Source organism: Abramis brama (assembly GCF_963993115.1).
Source record: "Abramis brama genome assembly, chromosome: 2".
Lineage (NCBI taxonomy): Eukaryota > Metazoa > Chordata > Actinopteri > Cypriniformes > Leuciscidae > Abramis > Abramis brama.
Window position 1 is genome coordinate 53,312,707 of NC_139964.1, and position 19,542 is coordinate 53,332,248.

Consider the following 19,542-nt stretch of genomic DNA (forward strand, 5'->3'; position numbering starts at 1 on the left):
ATAATGTCTAATTAAAAGTTTTACTAATTCCCCACTAATTCCATTTAATATAGATTTAAACTATAATACACTTTACTTTAACTGCAATTATCATGCAATTAAGTGCTCAAAAACATTAAACTCTGTTCACACCTACTGTCCAGTAAGTACATTCTTTTAAAGTATATAATGTCCATAATAAGTAAAATAATGCTAAAGAGGACATCTTTTTCACAAGAGCATAGCCTATTTACTATTTAGTTTATAATAATGTTAAAAATCCCCACTAAAAATGTTTGTAAGAGTATATTATGTGTGTGTAGGTATCTGCAACTGATGCTAGCTACTAATATTTTTGTTATCTCTGTCTCGCTGGACATCTGGTTGGAGAAATTTACAAATGACATCATTTCACAGCCCCATCACAGAACACTAATGCAGACTAATTTTGTGATTATGAACATGTTAAAATGGCACTCATTCATAAACCAGTGCTTACAAATACCCTCACGCAAACATGCAACCTTGTTTGCAAATACCACCAAGAATACAAGTAATTACTAAATGTTTGAGATGGATGATGCCTGATTGTTGCAGAGAAACAGATGTTATACTGATAAAATGATCTACATGTTCAGCAAACAGAAAATCAGAAACACAAAAACAATATGATCATGTATTAGGCAGATTCCTACAAATGCTGACAAATGTTTAATTATTTAAAAATTCCACACTTGTTGTATAGTTCAAGTGAAACAAGCTGTTTTCCATTCAAATCAGTGAACTTTTCACACCAAACAACTTTAGAACATGTGTTAGTTATCCTTTAAGTAGACATTCTGTTGTAAAACGAATAATTCAGAATCTAAATTCTGAACAGATGAGCCACGAACAAGCACACACCTATGACCTTAAAGGAAGAGTTCACCCAAAAATGAAAATTCTCTGTGTTTTCGATCCCCATTGACTTTCATTGTACGGACAGTAACAGTTGAAACATGTTTCACAATATCTTTTGTATGCTGCACATCAAAGAAGAAAACACAAGTTTGGAACGGCATGTAAATAATGACACAGAAAATGCATTTACATTTTTTAAGTAAGTGTAGGGAGAGTGTAAATGCATAAATGAGTGTGTGTGTGTTTTATGGAATCTCTGACCTGTGTCTCCCCAGCCTGTGATGTAGCAGTTGCCGATGTCCTTTGGCGCTTTTTCCCTCCGCACTGGCAAGCAGGCGGGCAGCACGAAACGGTTCAGCACGACGCACTCACCCGTGACACCCCTGTGAGCTCTGTGGCCAGACACGCGCACCAGTGCCAGGTCGTAGTCATTACTGTCAGCATGGTAGCGCGGGTGAAGGACGATCTTCTCCACGGCGTATTCTTCCTCGTACTCCTCAGGAACCAGAGAGTGATAATCACCCACACGAACTTTATACAGCCCAGTGCTGTTACCGTATCTAAGAAAGAGCACACAACAGACCCGTAACTTACATATCACTAATCAACCAATAACCATGACCACTTGGTGATTAACAGAACTGAATCCATGCACAATATTTTAGTGAAAATATATATTTGTGATCGGTGAAAACACATTGGTAATCGGCTGATATTATGAGACTTTTTAATTAAGGTTACTACATACACTACCATTCAAAAGTTTATTTTACAAAAGATTTCTATTTCAAATATATGTTGTTCTTTTCCATTTTCTCTTTATCAAAGAATCCTGAAAAAAAAAACTGTATCACAGTTTCCACTGAAATATTAAGCAGCACTGTTTTCAACATTGATAATAATAAGAAATGTTTCTTGAGCACCAGATCAGCACATTAGTATAATTTCGGAAGGACCATGTGACTCTGAAAATTCAGCTTTGCCATCACAGGAATAAATTACATTTTAAAATATATTAAAATAGAAAAGTGTTATTTTAAATTGTAATAATTTTATTTCTGTTTTTACTGTATTATTTATCACACAAAAAATGCAGCCTTGGTGAGCAGAATTTATGCTCACCAAGCAAGGCTGCATTTTTTTTAAATATAAAAATCTGAAAAATGATTTGTGCATGCACATTCTCTATGTTTATATTTAGAATTTTTCCATCTAATGATCACTTAAAGTTCATCTTTAAAAACACTAAAAATTTAACAACACTCCTAATTGTAATTTTTAAATCTTAAAAATGATTATCTATTTTTCATGCTGTACATTATACAATTGTAATGTCTAAATGCACGTAAAATGATGGATATTGGGTTAAAGGGATACTTCACTGATTAGCATTAAGCTAGTATCAGTAGAAACCCGGTAGTATTTTCGAATGACCGTGCTTCCCTCCCTCATGTCCCCCTGAGACAAGAGATTTCTGTATTGTGTGTCTGGAAAAAAACCTCAGATGATACAAATATCGTCATTTTGCGTCATCGGAGGCTTTTTTGGCCATAGGCGAGAGACTACAGCCAGTAGTAGGAGCTAGTTCTGCATGTTTTCAACCCGCCCATAGGGGGTGGGATCTCACGATAAAACCGCGTCTTTTCAGTTTTGAGTCAACTAGTAGCCTAGTTGTATCATTTCTTCCGATACTGCCCTCTGTAACCGGTAGGCATGGCTCGGGAGTGGCCTCGTAGGGCAGCGAAGCAAGTGCATTCTGGGAGTTGTTGTCTTTCATCTACATGAGCCAAAAATACATTTTCTGGCTTTTCTCAGTCTAGAAGGCACCAATTATTAAAATAATTTCACATTTCTACTACATAAATGACCCAATTTAAATATACATTCATCTTTCCAGCAATGAAAAATATCCCTTTAAGTGTTTTATTTTTCATTTATTTCGGTCATTTTATTTAGTATAGGCCATTAACATTGGCTATACTATCATAACTTAAGGCAAAAAGTTAGTAATAAAATTGATAAATAAGAGACAAACAGGACACATTCCGCAAGACTGAACAACAAAACTGAACAGAACACAGTGAATCATCAAACAAGTATACGGGACAGCACAGCAGTGTAATACATTATCACAGGATGATTTATGACTTCTCTCTATGCCACTCAAATAAATCCTCAAATGACAAATCCGGTCCCTTCCTCAGGAGCTTCATGTCAACCGATCTTATGGTCCCAAAGCCAAACCATGTGCACTCACAAACACACACTTGCAAAACCACAGTCACGGTCGGTTGGTGAAAACAGATACATACAGGAAGTTTTCTTTTTCCATAAACCCAACACCATGACATCACACTCACAAAGGTCTTTGCATGAAACAGAAAGTCTCCTGTGCTTGCCAGTCTTTAATATACTATAAGGTTTTTTCTTTTTTTAACTTATTTTAAATATATAATAATTATATATCTAAAACAAAATAAGAAAATTGTGAGATTAATTACAATTATTGTATTCTATTGGCAGCCACAGTTGCATTTTTAACCTCAGGCTTATATATATAACATAAGGTTGGGTAGAAAAAACATACAATGCCTATTACTTTTATAGTAAATAAATATTGTCCTTATAATTTGTATAGGAGTAGGGAATAAACAGAATCAAGAGCTGTTGTTTGCACTGCAGTGACTGTGTGTGCGTGTTTGTGCCCTCCTGTCTGCTTGTTAGTGATTGAAACCATTGGTGTGTAACGGAAATATACATGTGGTGCCAGAGAGAGAGACAGCAGTGTCCCGTTACACGGTCAGGTCTTTTCTGGAAAAAGGATCTGCCCTGTCCGGAATGACACTCTTGGTCTGGCAGGAGTCAGCAGCAGGATCAGCACCACATTCTCAAAGTCTCTTCATGAGAAGCAATCTGGAAAGGGCAGCTCTGAGCCTGACACTGTATATACTAAGCTTCTAATACTCACAATCAACATTAATCCCAACTGTAGTACTGATCTCAATTAGGTTATTACGAGGTTATTCTGTCTGACACATGGCCAAGTGGGTAGTGCGCTGACATATTGCACTTGAACCCAACTTTGAATCTGGATAATTTCTCATTGACAACCCCCAACCATTTTCCCTATAGTTTGTGGTCACCTCTCCGGCGTCTTACCTTATTAAACCTATAAATGGTAGTCTATTCGAAAATGTATTTAAATAAATGTTAGGAAAAAAAATATATAGATATATATACGTGTGTGTGTGTGTGTGTGTGTGTGTGTGTGTGTGTGTGTGTGTGTGTGTGTGTGTGTGTGTGTGTGTGTGTGTGTGTGTGTGTGTGTGTGTGTGTGTGTGTGTGTGTGTGTGTGTGTGTGTGATGAAAAAGGAAACCATTTTAATAATGCTGATTTGCTGCTTAAGAAACATCTCTGATTATTATCAATATTGAAAACAGTTGTGCTGTTGTGTTTAATGCTTCCTTACTGAATACATTTTTAAAGTTTAATTGTAATTTGACTAATGACTATTCTAGGCCTGTAATTTGACTCATGACTATTCTAGGCCTGGAAATTACAACTTAAACTTTTAATATAGTATGATTAAACTATTATTTTTTTAAAGATTTTAAGTGAGTGTTAACTGACAGCAAAAGCCAATATAAATGTAGAAATAAGGAAATTGGCATATGCAATTAAATATATCCAATTTCAGCTACTACCAAATTAAAAGATCTCCATATATGGCCAATAACTGATAAAGTTCAGTACTCTGTTAATTGGTAACTCACATTTGCTCACTAGTCTAAGACTCTGTTGAACTGATTTTCAGAAGCCGGAAGCTGGATCTGTTGACAGCTATTAAACTCACCACATTATGGCAGTTCCGTCATTAGGGCTTTAATACCACGTCGGAGTTTAATTAAGGTATGCCAACAACTGGGCACACAGCATTAAAATAGTTTAGAGCTAATGTGTGTGTGTGTCTTTGTACATGCTATTTTTGCACAAATGTCATGTTACCCTCTGTAAACTCGGAAGTGAGAGACTAACTTTAGTCCTCTCGAGCTAAATGATTTCAAATTATTTAAAACAACTATTAATTGCATTCTTGAAAAAGTGTGTGTACGTGTCTGAGGAAAAAGAGGGAGGGGGCCGCAAAGGTATATAGATTTATAGCTCTGTGTAGGAGAGCGTGTAACTAGAGGACACTTTAGCAGTAGTCTGATGTCATGGATCATATTCTGAGGGCTCAGTGCTTGGACTAGTTGATAAAAAACAGATTCAATCTTACTTAAACAGCCAACGTATTTCTACTGAGACCCTTTTTTTAAAAATGTAACCTTAAATGGTTCAAGAAACTGCCACTAACGTACATTCTTCACAGTAATGTGGAAATGCAGTACAGACCTGAACTGAAGACAGATCATTTACTAGACCGATCCTTATGGGAAGCAGAAAGTGTTTGTGTGGACATGTTTTTTTATTTCTTTTCCTCTGGCATACTATTATTATTCTTCCTTAGTGTGAACAGCTAAAATGTTTTATCCCTTTGGTGAGAATTCATCAAATGTAGCATGAAGTCTGTGGCTAATTGCATGTAGTGTCATTTTGGGATAGATAGGATGTATCATTGCTTAGCAACAAGCCATTGAATTAGCAATATTCAAAACAACAGCCCTGCTACCCCGTTTGAGCTAGATCTTACTTCACATGAGAGTAACTCTTTTTATGAGGAACAAATTTGCCTTAAAGGCTCAGTTTTGCTAAGATTTCTTTTTTAATTATTGCTTTATTTTAAATGATCACTTTAGGAATTAATTTGATCATTTTGCCACATTCTGGATCTACAAATGTAATAGTGTCAATTCAGCTCTATAGACAGTCAAATGTGGGTTATCTTTTCTATAAATACTTTAATATAAATAAATACTTCTATAGAAACTTATTTTGCCTTGAGTGCTCCAAATCCTTAAATAATGCTGAATAAAGCACTCTATTTCTGTAGTGTTCAGGAAGAGAGAGAAATGTTTGCAGTCTTATGAGTAAAAGTAATGTAGATGAAGTCGACCACACAAATTACTTAAGCTTTACATTACATTTTAAATTTAAAAACTATGTGTCATATATATATATATATTTTTTTTTTTTTTTTTTTTTTTTTTTTTTACTAGAAAACAAGGTGTAAGTTAAGGGTATATTTGATGTTTTTTGCAGTGTGACATCTTCACTGAATGGCGAATATTTTGATTTGGTTGCTCTGTCTTTGTTATTGAATCTGAGATAGAATGATTAAGAGTGTTTATTTGCAAGTCACAAATAATGGTTACATAATTGGGCACAGGCTACAGAGGAAGTGTGGGAAGCAATATTGTTTAAAATAGACAATTAGAAGTATGTTTTGTTTGTATTTCAGCCTATTTGTGTTATCTAGCTGTGTGAGTCACAGTGGAAAATTGGAAACACAAGAAAGAAGTGTGTGTACATATTTGCGTGTGTGGGTGGACTTTATTTATGCCTTGCAGATGTGATACAGAATGAAGATATACCTGTCCATATGTGTGTAAGTACCTCTTAAAGCAGTGAGCCGAGGTGAGGATCCAGCAGCTGTTTATCAAAGTGGCTCCACATACCAGCCTTCCATCTGCCTGAGACCCCCGCATACGCAAAGCTGCCTGCCACGGCCAGCCCCCACTACACCACAACACGCACACAAACACTCTGAATTTCCATTTTACCCGCTCTACACTTTCATCTTCTCATTTCGACCACATTAACAATTATTTTCAAATGTGTAATTTGTTATGTCAAAGATGTTTGTATACATTTTGACCCTCTCTGCTTACCGTATAGAGTTTTCCCCTCCTATTATTCTCTTCTGACGGGTGTGAGAGGGTCTTAGACCACACATGGAGCCCACTGCCTCTGTAATGTGAAGCAAACACATGTTTCTATAAAGCATGGATGGGTGAATCTCACAAAACCTGTTAGGAACATCTGCCTTGGTTCTATTTCACAGCAAATCAGAATAAATAAATAAAATATATATTTTGCATATGGAAAATGAAGCCTAGGAATCTTCTCTTTATATTATTAGTTGCATACATATTACTACGATACTGGCTGTTTATTAGTTTATCTATTTATTAGCACATATTAATGCCTTATTCTGCATGACCATATTCTACGTCCCTTAATCCTACCCAATATCTAAACTTTAACTAACTTACTAACTATTAATAAGCAGTAATTAGGAGTTTGAGGCAAACGTCATAGTTAAAAGTGAGAATTGGGCCCTAATCTAATGTGTGACCAAAGAAAAAGTATTAGAGTATTTTTTATTATAAAAAGATTATATTGAAAAGTACCACTGAAAATAATGGGGCATTATGGTAATGAGATGCACAATATCATTTCTTTATTTTTCATCTTTAAGATTTGGGGGTGAAATGGGACATGGGCATGTTTTTGTGCATGCATTTGTGTTTGTGTGTACATACAGAACTGCTTGATGGACCTAAGAATGTAGATTAGTATAACATATAATAACACAAAAAGATGTGTGTGTAGGTAGCTTCAGGGTTTAATGGAGAAAGCACTGCAGGCCGGATAAACTAGCGAGTTATTAGATTGATAAGAATAATAAAGCATAAATGAAGTCTAAGTGCCAGTGATCATGAGATGGCGAGCCAAACCACATCCTTTAGAGCAGACATAACACACACTCCACTCCAGCGCAAACTAGACATCTGATCTGATAGGTTTCATCTTTCACTCATGCTTTTAAATTGATTCAAGTATTTTTACAGGTGTGAGGATCTCTAAATATATCCTTCAAAGCCACTCTCCAGGACTCCACATTTACCTGCGCTTCCCTGAATTGTAAAGACCACCAATTACAATGAAGTCAAATACTCTTGTAAAGTCCACGAATGTCTGTTTATTCAATTGCAGTTCATTCAATGTGCCTAAAAGAGATCCTAACATGAAAATGCTGTCATTATTTACTCCCATTCCTGTCTTTCCCAAACCATGTAATCTTTTATTTATTTTTTTAACTGTAAGAACACAAAAGGTGTTAGGCCGAATGTTCACACTGCTCTTTTTAATTCAGTTAAAGTAAACACTTCTTTTCTTGTAATATTATGGATTTATGTAATTTTTGAATCTTAAAACTTTTATTGTATAGAAAAGAGCTGCATCAACATTCTGGTAAACTATTCATATAATGTTCCATGACAGAGAGAGATTCATACAGGTTTGGGAAATATCCCTTTAAACCTTGCCAGTATCACATACAGTACGTGAATGCTGTAGCTATGAGAGAATCAAGAAGAATGTCCCACCTTTGACCCCAGCAGAATCCTTCTGTAACCCATAGTCACAAATTACGCCGGCATCTTCGCTATGGCGACAGTTGTGTGTCCCAAACTGCTGTTTGATACAGTCAGTCAGAGAATGTTCCCCACCCGTACACTTTACGTTGTCAATGTGAATAGGCCCCTCGCCTTCACCAAAATACGCCATTACACGAGCTTTAGCCAGCCCACTGCAAAAGAATGACAGTAAAAGGATACATTGTTACTTTTTTTTTTTAAACTGTTGTTATTGTTAAGTAAAACTAAATCTAAAACTATTAAAAAATGTTCATTAAAATTGCTCATTGTCATTAATTGAAATAAAGATGAACATAAAATATTAAAATAAATGTTAATTCAAAATAAATAATACTAAAATACCACTGCTGTTGTGTAAAAGCTTGAGATGTGTTCTGATTGATCAGAATCCTGTAGTTTAGCAAGGGTCAGTTCCCTTGCTCAATCTGAAGTGTGAATGTTAAGCATAGTCTGAACAATGAACAATGAAAGATCTGTGTGGGTTTCATGTGTATTCACTTAAGAGAAACATAGCATATCATAACACACATACACAGGCAAGCACAGAATATCAAACTTAACAAAAGAGAGAAGTGTCGCCAACTCCAGCTGAGAGAACTGAGCTCATCAGATATGAGCATCAGTTACAGTGTAATAACCTGACCTCTGACACCCCCCTTAGGAGGTGAGCGTGAGGGAAGGTGTTGATCACATTAGTGTGTGTAAATCTGACAGTCTTCTCAGTTTTGTAATCTGAGCTAAACAATAACACATATGCATGATTCATAACTGAACCTATAAAATTTTATTATCACTTCCAAACAAGAAAAACAAACCACTGATGAAATGGACCAGAACCTATTGCTAAATAAATCTATTGTGAAATGAATTTTCTATTGTGATAGAAAAATCTTCTCTCTCTGTTCTTCTGAGCATATTTGACTATGTGTGTGACATTTGGCAACATTACAACACAAGGTTTTAGAGTCTTTATCTTAATGTTATAGCAATATGTCATAAAAATAGTGATAGTGATAGTGCTAGCAACGTGCTAAACATGCTAGTGACATGTTTTAAACATGTTAGCTAAATCTAACAAACATTCTAAATCATGCTAATAACACCAAGTAACATGCTAACAATGCCTAACATCAGCCTAACCATCAGTGCCTAGAAATGTGGTCTGATGTGATTTCTTAGTGATCTTGTGGTCTAATTTGGTCTGTAAAGGTTTATTAGGGACTGAACTGGTTTAATAAGGTTAATAATAACAGTCAATGTAGCATGGCTCTTCTAGTCAAAAAATTGCGTTGGATCCAAATGCATCATGCAACTAACAAGGCACAAAACAAACAGGATCAAAACACAGAAAGTGAACACAGAAACAATAGGAACCAGAACTCACTTCAAACTAAGGGCAAGCTCACATTATATAGGACTACAAGACTACCTGAATTCCTGTAATGCTCACACTACACAAGAAGTTAATCTGTCATTGTTTTGGCATAGCAGCACGCATACACAACACAAAACTGACGAGGAGCACAAACTACAAGACATTTGGCCAAGAGGCAGTCCCGACCAACAGCAAAAAAAAAAGAAGTTCTCTCACATAAATTCACGCAAGTGATTATGAGATTTTTCCGTTTATACCATCTGCATAGTGATCGATCAGCTTGAAAATATTGCAGCGTCTGTGACTGGCTCAGGCTCAGATCACGTCACTGACCTGCTCATACTTAATGAACATCGCCGACTGCAACGACCACCAATTTGGCATGATCCAGGTTTTTTTTTTTTGCAGACCTTGAAAATCTGTCTGCGACAGCAAAATCCAGTCAAAAGTCGTGTAGTGTGAGCTTGCCTTAAGAGTCCCCCTTAAGAAGCGAATTCCAGAAAACAACAAACAAGTCCAGGAGGGTGGTGGAGCAGAGGTGGTACAGGGTGAGGGATGGAGGGCCAGGCCCGTGGGGTGGAAGCGTGACTGGAGACTGAGGAGGATCGGGCCAGGGCGGAGCTAGTAGAGTAGGTGGCTAGGGCTGAGCCAAAGATCACCCAGAACTGAAGACCCAAGGCGGAGCAGGAAGAACTGAAGACCCCCAAGGCGGACCAGATGAAGCTGGAGACAACCACAGCAGAGAAGGTGGAGCTGGAAACCACCACGGCTGAGCAGGCTGAGCAGAACACTGGAGAGCACTATGGCAGATCAGGCTAGCGACCACCATGGCGAAGCAGGCAGAACTGGAACAGAGAGCACAGAGAGTTCAGAGAACGCCTCCCCGGCTGTGCCAGAGCAGACAAAAAGTTCAAAGATGGCTTCCTTGGGTGTTAGAGAGGTAGGCAGAGAGTTCCACTGGACATGGACATGCCAGAACCACCGGACTAGGATCACTGGACTTGGCAGCGCTGAGACCACCGGACATGGGACCACTGGACTTGCAATGTTGGAACCACTGGATTTGGGACCACCGGATTTGGAAGCGCAGAGACCCTTGGACTTGGGTCCATCGGACTTGGAAGTGCTGAGAGCACCGGACTTGACACCACCAGACTTGGACGCGCTGAGATCCATTGTTGGCCAAGCTCTGCTGCCACTGGAGCCACATAGCCATCGCAAAAAAAGTGTTTAGGGGAAGGGTTTTCCTCTGCCTCGCCCACAGTGAAGGGGAATCCACTTAAATGGAATAAACCTTGAGGACCATCACGGATAAATGTTGACTGGAAGTGGTTATTTAGTCCATAACAAAAGTCAATAAGTGCAAATTCCGGGAAGTGAGTGAGATGTGATGTCCAAAAAGTCTCTGTTGTGGTCCTCGAGAGACTGTGTCCATTGGTGGAGCTGGATTAATCTTACTGCTGGATGCGCACAATAAATCCATGAAGGAGATCACCAGACAAAGCACATGAGAAACACTGTGGTATGAATACAAAAAGTAGCAGGGCTGTGTAACATATATAGTTAATTTTGGTATTGTGTTCAGTTCCTGTTTGACCGTGTTTTCTTAGCTGGTTTGTCTCCACGGTCGTTGACTCAGTTACGCAGGTATTCCTTGTTACGTCAATTATCTTTGTGTATATTAGCCCTCAGTTCATTCAGTTCTTTGATCCGTTGTCAATGTTATGGGCGAACCATCGCCCTGGAGCCTGAGCCTCGCAAGATGTCTGATCAGGTGTGTCAACAGTCAACACCGTGCATCGCCGTAGGAATGCTCATGGAGCCCCACCCACACTCCTGTCACTGAGGGTGTCCTGCCGCTGGCCTCTGTGTTACGCTTGTTTGAAAAGGATGTTACCATGTCTCTCATGTTCCCGCAGGTGCCGTCCAGTTCCAGTTCTCCTGTGTCTATGCTAGTCCCGCCCAGCTCCAAGTCTCCTATGATAACTCCCAGGCTCCCTCTCCCAACTCAACTTCAGCCAGTTCCTCTGCCCAGTCTCTGCTGTCTCCCATAAGTCCCTCAGATCCTTCACCTCCACCTCCCCTCTGTGGCGTGGATCCACCTTGGGCCTTCTGCCATTCAGCTCCTCCTGGACGAAGGTTTTCCCTGGCTCTGCCTCCAGCCACTGATCCCATCATCCACCTCTGCACGTCGTCCAGACTCTTCCGCTTTGGCTCTTCCAGCCCTCAGCTCCACCTGGGACCAACGGACTTACGCCTCCACCGGGCTCCTTGGTCTGGCGTCACCTTGCCTGCGCCAGACTTGCAAGCTGTCCGCTGCACTCCCTCTCTCCACTCCTACGTCTCCGTCTGGCTCCACCCTCCCTCAATGACACCGTGGGCCTCCTTTCTGGCTGGATTCTGGGTTTCCGCCGGACTCCCCTTGCTCCTGTCTCCACCTTGGCCCCTCCCATCATCTTTACCACCTCCTGATGGTCTCTCCATCGGTCGTCAATGTTATGCGTGGCTTTGTTCTACCAATGTTCTCCTGAGTTTTGTGGATTAAAATAAAGAGTTGTTTACAACTCCTTTGTTGTGCACTTTGTACCACCACAGTTGCTGACAGGCCGGAACAATGAACAGGTGCAGGCAATAAGTAGCCATGGTAAAAGACGAGGGTAACTATGGAAGCTAGCAAGGCACAAAGCAAACAGGTATTACGCCTGTTTCACACATACTCTGTTTGCAGTGCGTATGCGGTGCATATTTTTTCCGGTGCCCGTGTTACCAGTTTAGAGCATTCACACGGCACATGGATGCGGTCCGGCAATGCATTCCAGGAGTTGAGCGTCTGCAGCAGTCTAAATCAGAGTCTATTTTTGCTGTGTTGCATGCGCTGAATTAAAGTGACAGTGCATGGTTCGTGGTCAAAATGAACACAGATTGACATGAAAATATAGTTCTCACCATAAATGCATTTAATTAAATTATTTGACAATACATTTTTCACAGTCATCTTTTTACTTTAAGCCCGGGGTAAAGCAAAGAAAAGCAAAACACTGACCATGGAGTATCAAAAATAACTAATGCGGTTTTTATTGTGAAACACACTGCACAGTTTGTTATAATATGTGTGACATGACAGGCTGGTGGTCCAAGAACTACACGGAACAAGAAGGCTGCACAATGGATGACACTGGTTGTTGAAGTGGAGAAACAAAGTTCTGTACGACCTGTGGAACTTTTTATATAAAGATTTAAATGCTAAAGAAAAAGCATGAGAGTCTAGTCTGACTATCACCAGACCAAGCTCAATCTTTTAAGATTGAACATTAGTCTGGGGAGTCTGCTCTGTATTTTCTACTGCACAAGAGGCATGATCAACGGACATAGTTCAAATGACTCTGTACGCAATTGGATAGTCCTTCAACCAATCAGACCAACGATCCGGGTGACGTACTTTGCAGAGCGATGTGAAAACTCCAGGCAGGAAACGTGTCAACAAACGTGTTGGTTTGTAGTATTGATCAACGGTTTGCAGAAGCAGCAATGGCATCGAGCGATTTTTGCAGGTTGTGCAAAAAAAACATGAAAGTGAGTGGTATTTACATCCACTCGAGCGATTTGTTTGCTAAACTAAAGAAGCCATTGAGCATCGTCAAGAGGTTAAAAGGAATTGGATTTACGGTCGTGCGAGAGACATTATCATGTTAAACCCGCCAATAGCGCACCAGGTGGATAAGCCAGTTAGTGATTGGTCCCCGCAGATTTGCAACGGAAGCAGGATAGAAAAATTTACAGGTTTCCAGCCTGAGCTGCAGGGTGAAATCAGATCGATGGCAGATCGGGCTGGGTTTACCCAGTCTAATGAGAGTCAGCTATTTTTTGTATGGACAATTTTCAATTGTAACAATTTTAAATTTTCATTTTGTGATTTTAACATAAGAAAAGTAAGTTTAAATGTTTTTGGCACTTGCTTGAGCAAATTAAAGGTCCCATGGCATGAAAATTTCACTTTATGAGGTTTTTTAACATTAACATGAGTTCCCCTAGCCTGCCTATGGTCCCCCGGTGGCTAGAAATGGTGATAGGTGTAAACCAAGCCCTGGGTATCCTGCTCCACCTTTGAGAAAATGAAAGCTCAGATAGGCCAATCTGGAATCTTCCCTATATGTCGTCATACGGGGAAAGGTTACCTCCCCTTTCTCTGCTTTGCCCGCCCAGAGAATTTGGCCCACCCATGAGAAAATGAGCTACTGTATGACCGTGCGAGTGCAATATTGTTTTTTCCTCGAGAGACATCATGGCTTGCAAACGAGCGAAGCATGGCAGTTGCTCAGTGTTTGGATATATATATGACAGAGTGGACAAGCAGGTGTTGAGTAGAGGTAAATCTTCAGGCGTAAATTATGAGTTATGTGTAACATGACTTCAATATACGTGGACATGGAGAACTTTGTCATTAAAAAAATTGCCAGAGTACAGTCTTCTCTAAACTACAAAGATTACTGATATAGATGCTAATACAGCTTTAGAACGATAGCAAATTAGAGCAACATGAAAAGCCAACAACGTAGGCTAGCGTTAGCTACATAATAAATGTAATAGCATACATAAACAAACCAACTAAAGTATCGTATCCAGACACAATATTTTTAACTAACCATATGGAGACGTCCTGCTGTAGCCGCTGAGTTGCAACTTCTTCAGGTGCTTCTCCATCCGGATCAGATTCTGGGTTAAACTGGAAAGCTTGAACAACTGCGTGTCTACGAGCCATTGCGATACATCCACTGTAAACATTAGCGCATGGTACCGTGGCCGCAAGCTGGTCAAGGCCACACCCCCACCCTCCACCTTGCCCCGCCTCTCTCCTCCTCATTAGCATTTAAAGCTACAGACACAGAAATGACACGTCCTAAAGAAAGTTCATTGTGGGACTGGCTCGTAGTGGCTGTACAGTAATTCTGCACCAAGGCTGAATTTCGGGAAAGAGACTTCAGATAGCCAGATACAGTATTAGGGGACCACTAAGGCCTATATAAAAGCATCCAAAATGCAGCATGTCATAGGACCTTTAATATAAAAATCTATATAGAAGTAATGCGTTGAATAATACGTTGTTTAAAGTGTCATGAAATTAGCCTGGTCGTTCACACCTTTGAGTTGAAAAAGTCTGAAGAAATGGACATGTAACGCTGTGGAAAAGTGGGAGAGTAGGGGGCGGGAAGAGGGGAGACAACAACCAATAAAACACAGACCTACAACGCACTCATTATACAGACATATGAATATTAAAATATGATCACAGAGGAAAAAAAACACAAAAAAACAGGGCACCTTGATGAAGGAAAAACACAAAAAAACAGGGCACCACTACAGTCTCTGAACAAATGAAACACGTCAGTTTAACACAAAAAGAATAAAAGCATAGTTCCTTTTTTGACCATTCTTCGTTGAATTCTCTGTCTACATCATTATGAATAGTAATAGTAAAGAAGACGTGGTTAAATATGTGCGCATACACGGTGCTGGTTCATGTTTAGAGCACTAGAGTATATGAAATGTGTCCATAAAAACTTAAAACAGGCTCGCTGCAGTCCGTATATGATATGATCCGCGTTGCGAGCGTTGTTAAACTCATCGCAGCGCTCCGCGCAGAAACCGTTGTATTTGCAGTCAAACTCCAGATCAAAACGCAAACAGCACTCTTACTGAGGCAATATACACTTACAACACATGTGGCTGAAGGACAACAACGCAGCAGAACAGGCAGAGTTGTGAATGAACAGCGCTGAACCTGGTCTTCATGACATTTGAATTATCCGTTGTAATGCGATCTCATTCTCATGCATACTACAGCGCGGTGATTGGATTGAACGCAAGCTCTTTCTCATGAATAAATGCAGAGAAGCACTGATGTAGAATCGTGCTGGCAGCCAATCACACACTCTGAAAGCACGCTTCTACCTAAGATTCCGTGAAGTTGCTTCAACTTTGCTTTTCATCCCGGAAGAATGAAATTCCTCTGAAATTCCCACTTATTGGTGAAGTTTATAAGTGCTTTTAGTGTGTTCAGTGATGTGCAGCCTGTATATCTGTTAACATCTCAAACAAACATTTTTTAGGAACAACTTTTGGATTTGAAATAAAAATAATGAATAAATGTTGTGTTTGTGGTATACAGCGGATCAGTTGCGCAAAGCACATGAGCGCGTGCTGCTCCTGCATCATATACTGTATCGTATACTGTATCGTACTGCAACACATACCACATACACGCTGCAAACCGAGTATGTGTGAAACAGAAGTTAAACACAGGAAGTAAACAGAAACAATAGGAACTCACTTTAAACTAAGTCACTAAAACACAAGACAGCAATCATGAAAAAATAGGTCTATTATGGTTTTCCTTTCTTCATCTGAATTTGTATTAAGACTATAAAACCTTCACACTTAAAATTTCTCAAGCAACTTCAAAGTTTATCATCAAACCTAACTTCTCTAGTTTGAGTTTTAATGTGTGTATTTGAGTGTGGGTGCAAAAAAAAATTCACATTAATAGCATTTAGATTTGCTTACATATTGCATTAATTGTCTATGTCATGATTAAATTATTATACATTTATTTTACCATACTATCTCTGAATGACATTAAAAGACTGAACATACAAGGCTGTTCAGATGACCCTAACATGTTGATTTCACCTGTAACCTAGCTGTCTGCACACCACCTCTGCATCCTGATCCGTCCATCCGTCATCACAAACCGTCCCCCACTGGCCACCCACCAGGATCTCGACACGCCCCTCTCTCTCATTCTCTCCACCCACCAGTCTCACAGGTAGACCTGACAGATAAAACAAAATACTGTATATGAATGCACACACACTGCATTTCGCTTTAATCAGCAGGTTGTAGTATAGTGGTTCAGCATCTAGACGGATCTGATTGGCTATAGGTTCAAGCTAGCAGTTGACTGCTAATAGGCAAAAACATTTCAGATATACATATATTTTATATGTTCTGTATAATGAAGTTTAAAGTTTGAAGTTTTATTTGTTGGTAAATAAACATGATTATGATGAACATGATTTTGATTATTGACTTCCAGTGTATGGACAAAAGAAAAGCAGACATTTCTTTGACTTTCAGACATGACTTTCTTTCTTCTGTGGAGCACAAAAGATGAGAGGAAGAATAGAGGAAATGAGGGAGGCTATGGAAAGACATCTTATGTCCACATATATGAATTTGTATGAGTGTGTGTTACACAGTAAGAGACATAAAAAAACACCTTGTGCTGAAGGGAGAGTTTTAGGTTTCCATTCATGAAACATCTGCCTCCACTTACACATTACACAGATGCAGATATTCTGCTCAATAGCTGAATTCTATATTAATGTGCCAAGTTGCTTTATTGCATGACAACCATACACAGCCTACAGGCTTGGATTATTTTGGATTTAGTGTTTGATTATTATTTTTATCACTTGAGTCACTTTATAATAACTTGTGTGTGCAAGTTTTTATGGTTTGTCGCTCTACTACATATTCTATATGTCTGTGTAACATTCTATGCATTACAAGAACATACAGCTTTATGAACATCTGCATTACTAATCATTCCTATAACATGAAGTTCATTTCTCACAGTCATGTCTCATTTGTCAGCCGCTATTCAAGTACTTTTTTTATTAAATCAAATGTACTTCATAAAGCCTTCAGCACCAGCAGCACGCACACACATACAATAACATACAATAATGATCCCTGCTGAAATTGTTTTTTCAGATGGTCTCTACTTTTCATCAGCTCCGTCTATGAGATGTCATGGAAAACACTCAAAAAACCCACAAAGGCACACTCAGAGGGGTTTTATTTATTTGGACACATCCAAATACCGTGTTTCTTCTGAGTGCATGTCGAGAGTGAGAACTTGAGTGTTTATGTATATAATGGTCATCTTTCATCAGTATAGAAGATTTTCTGGTGTGTGAGTAAGATAGACAGAGACATAGATGTAGAGTAATAATTCATGTTAAAATGAATCACAATAGAAGCAAAACCGACATCACTGTGCTGATCTGGGAGGTAAATCTGTTGCTTTCTGCAGAATGCATTTAAGCATGTGTTAAACGGAGCTGAGAGTATTGAGATGAATGACTTAAAAAAAGACGGGTGTTCCGGTTCTGTGGAAATCTGCGGAAATTCTGTCTTGTGGGCACAGATTCCATGTGAACCCTTATGGATTCCATGTGGCTCAAAGGCAAATGGGAACTAAATTTAAGTTCATTCAGAGAGAAAGAGACATTATTCAAGCCCTGAGAGTTTCCCAGTCACACTCACCACATTTTCATAGAGCCATCAACTTGACAGAGGAAGCTGTGTGGCTGTGTGGCTGTGGCTGTGGCTGTGGCTGTGGCTGTGGCTGTGTGTGTGTGTGTGTGTGTGTGTGTGTGTGTGTGTGTGTGTGTGTGTGTGTGTGTGTGTGTGTGTGTGTGTGTGTGTGTGTGTGTGTGTGTGTGTGTGTGTGTGTGTGTGTGTTGTAAGATGAATTCAAGCAATGCTTAGGGTACTAAAATACAAAAAGGTAAATCTTACAAAAACTCTTTTACTTTTATTTTAAATATCTTTGTGTAGGTCTATAGTAATTAAAATTAATGCCTTAGTAATTAAAATTTAGTTCCCTTTCGAGGGAACTCGCGCTGCATCGATGATGCTTTAGGAACACATCTGCGTGGTTGCATCTGATGCACGTGTCAACTAGTCCAATGGCGAGACAGAACGACACAGACGGGTGACGTCACAACCAGGAAAGCATAAAAGCACATCCAGAATGACCGGCGTAATCTTCTGTGCCTCAGCAAGCACTGTGTGTTCATACTGTTTGTCTTATTTATTGTTGTCTGTCCCAAAATAGTCAACTCAATATATATAAAAGAATGGTGAGCAAACAAACATTTTTTTCCGCTCTCGCCTGTCACTCTTTGAGAAGAGTCTTCAGGTTCGCATTTCCTGCGGTTCTGGCACCGAAGATGAGATTGTGCCCCACCCTTTCTCAGCCTTTACCCGGGGGATCCAGTACTCTCTCTCCGGGATCGGAAGCCCACGCTGTGGCTTCTTCTGCCCCGAGGGAGACCCCGGTGCTTCAGCTGTCCAGTTCTGAGGAAGTGGATGTGCTGAGCATCGAGACAGGGATGGAGGATTCGCCATATCTTTCCCCTGCATATGAGGAGCAGGTGTAGGTAGTTTCTCGCACTGTGTCTGAGCTGAACATTGATTGGCCAGCCGAGAAACAGGGCGCTCGACCTAAAAGCAAATTGGACGAGTGCTTTCTAACACCAAACAAAGTACCTCCACCATGGGGCCTACTGTTTTTTCCCAATCTCCACAAAGAAATATCGAGGTTGTGGAATAAATCATACTCGGCACGCTTGTTTAGTCCTCAAGTACATGTCTACTTTGATATCAAGGGATTAAAAGAGAATGGTTATAGGGTGAGCCCAAAGGTGGAATAGACACTTGCAAACCACCTGTCCTCTAGTTCAGCATTGTCCCTGAAGGCCAGACGCTACCCACTAAGCCCCAAAAAACAACATCTGCGCTAGTGGGTAAAGTGTACATGTCTGCACACCATGTCTAACTAAAGCAGGGATGGGCAACTTCGGTCCTGGAGGGCCACTGTCCTACAGAGTTTAGCTTCAACCCTAATCAAGCACACCTGAACAAGCTAATCAAGATCCTCAGGATTACTAGAAAATTACAGCCAGGTGATTTTTTCAGGGTTGGAGCTAAACTCTGTAGGACAGTGGCCCTCCAGGACCGAAGTTGCCCATCCCTGAACTAGAGGCATACCAGGCTGACCTGCTGAGGCACCTGGATGATAGTGAGGGGGTAGGGCCTAACGCGGTTCGAGAACCCTGACC

General features: G+C 39.8%; 1 protein-coding gene across 1 annotated transcript in view; it reads right to left on the reverse strand.

Annotated features, from left to right (window-relative positions):
• prss12 (serine protease 12) overlaps nt 1-19,542 on the reverse strand; it is a 48,031-nt gene that overhangs the window by 4,175 nt on the left and 24,314 nt on the right. The window contains exons 8-12 of the mRNA XM_084105724.1: nt 16,322-16,463; nt 8,209-8,411; nt 6,709-6,787; nt 6,434-6,556; nt 1,141-1,439 (exon numbers count right to left, since the gene is read on the reverse strand). Coding sequence (XP_083961850.1) covers nt 1,141-1,439; nt 6,434-6,556; nt 6,709-6,787; nt 8,209-8,411; nt 16,322-16,463 — 846 coding nt within the window. The remainder of the gene's footprint in view (nt 1-1,140; nt 1,440-6,433; nt 6,557-6,708; nt 6,788-8,208; nt 8,412-16,321; nt 16,464-19,542) is intronic.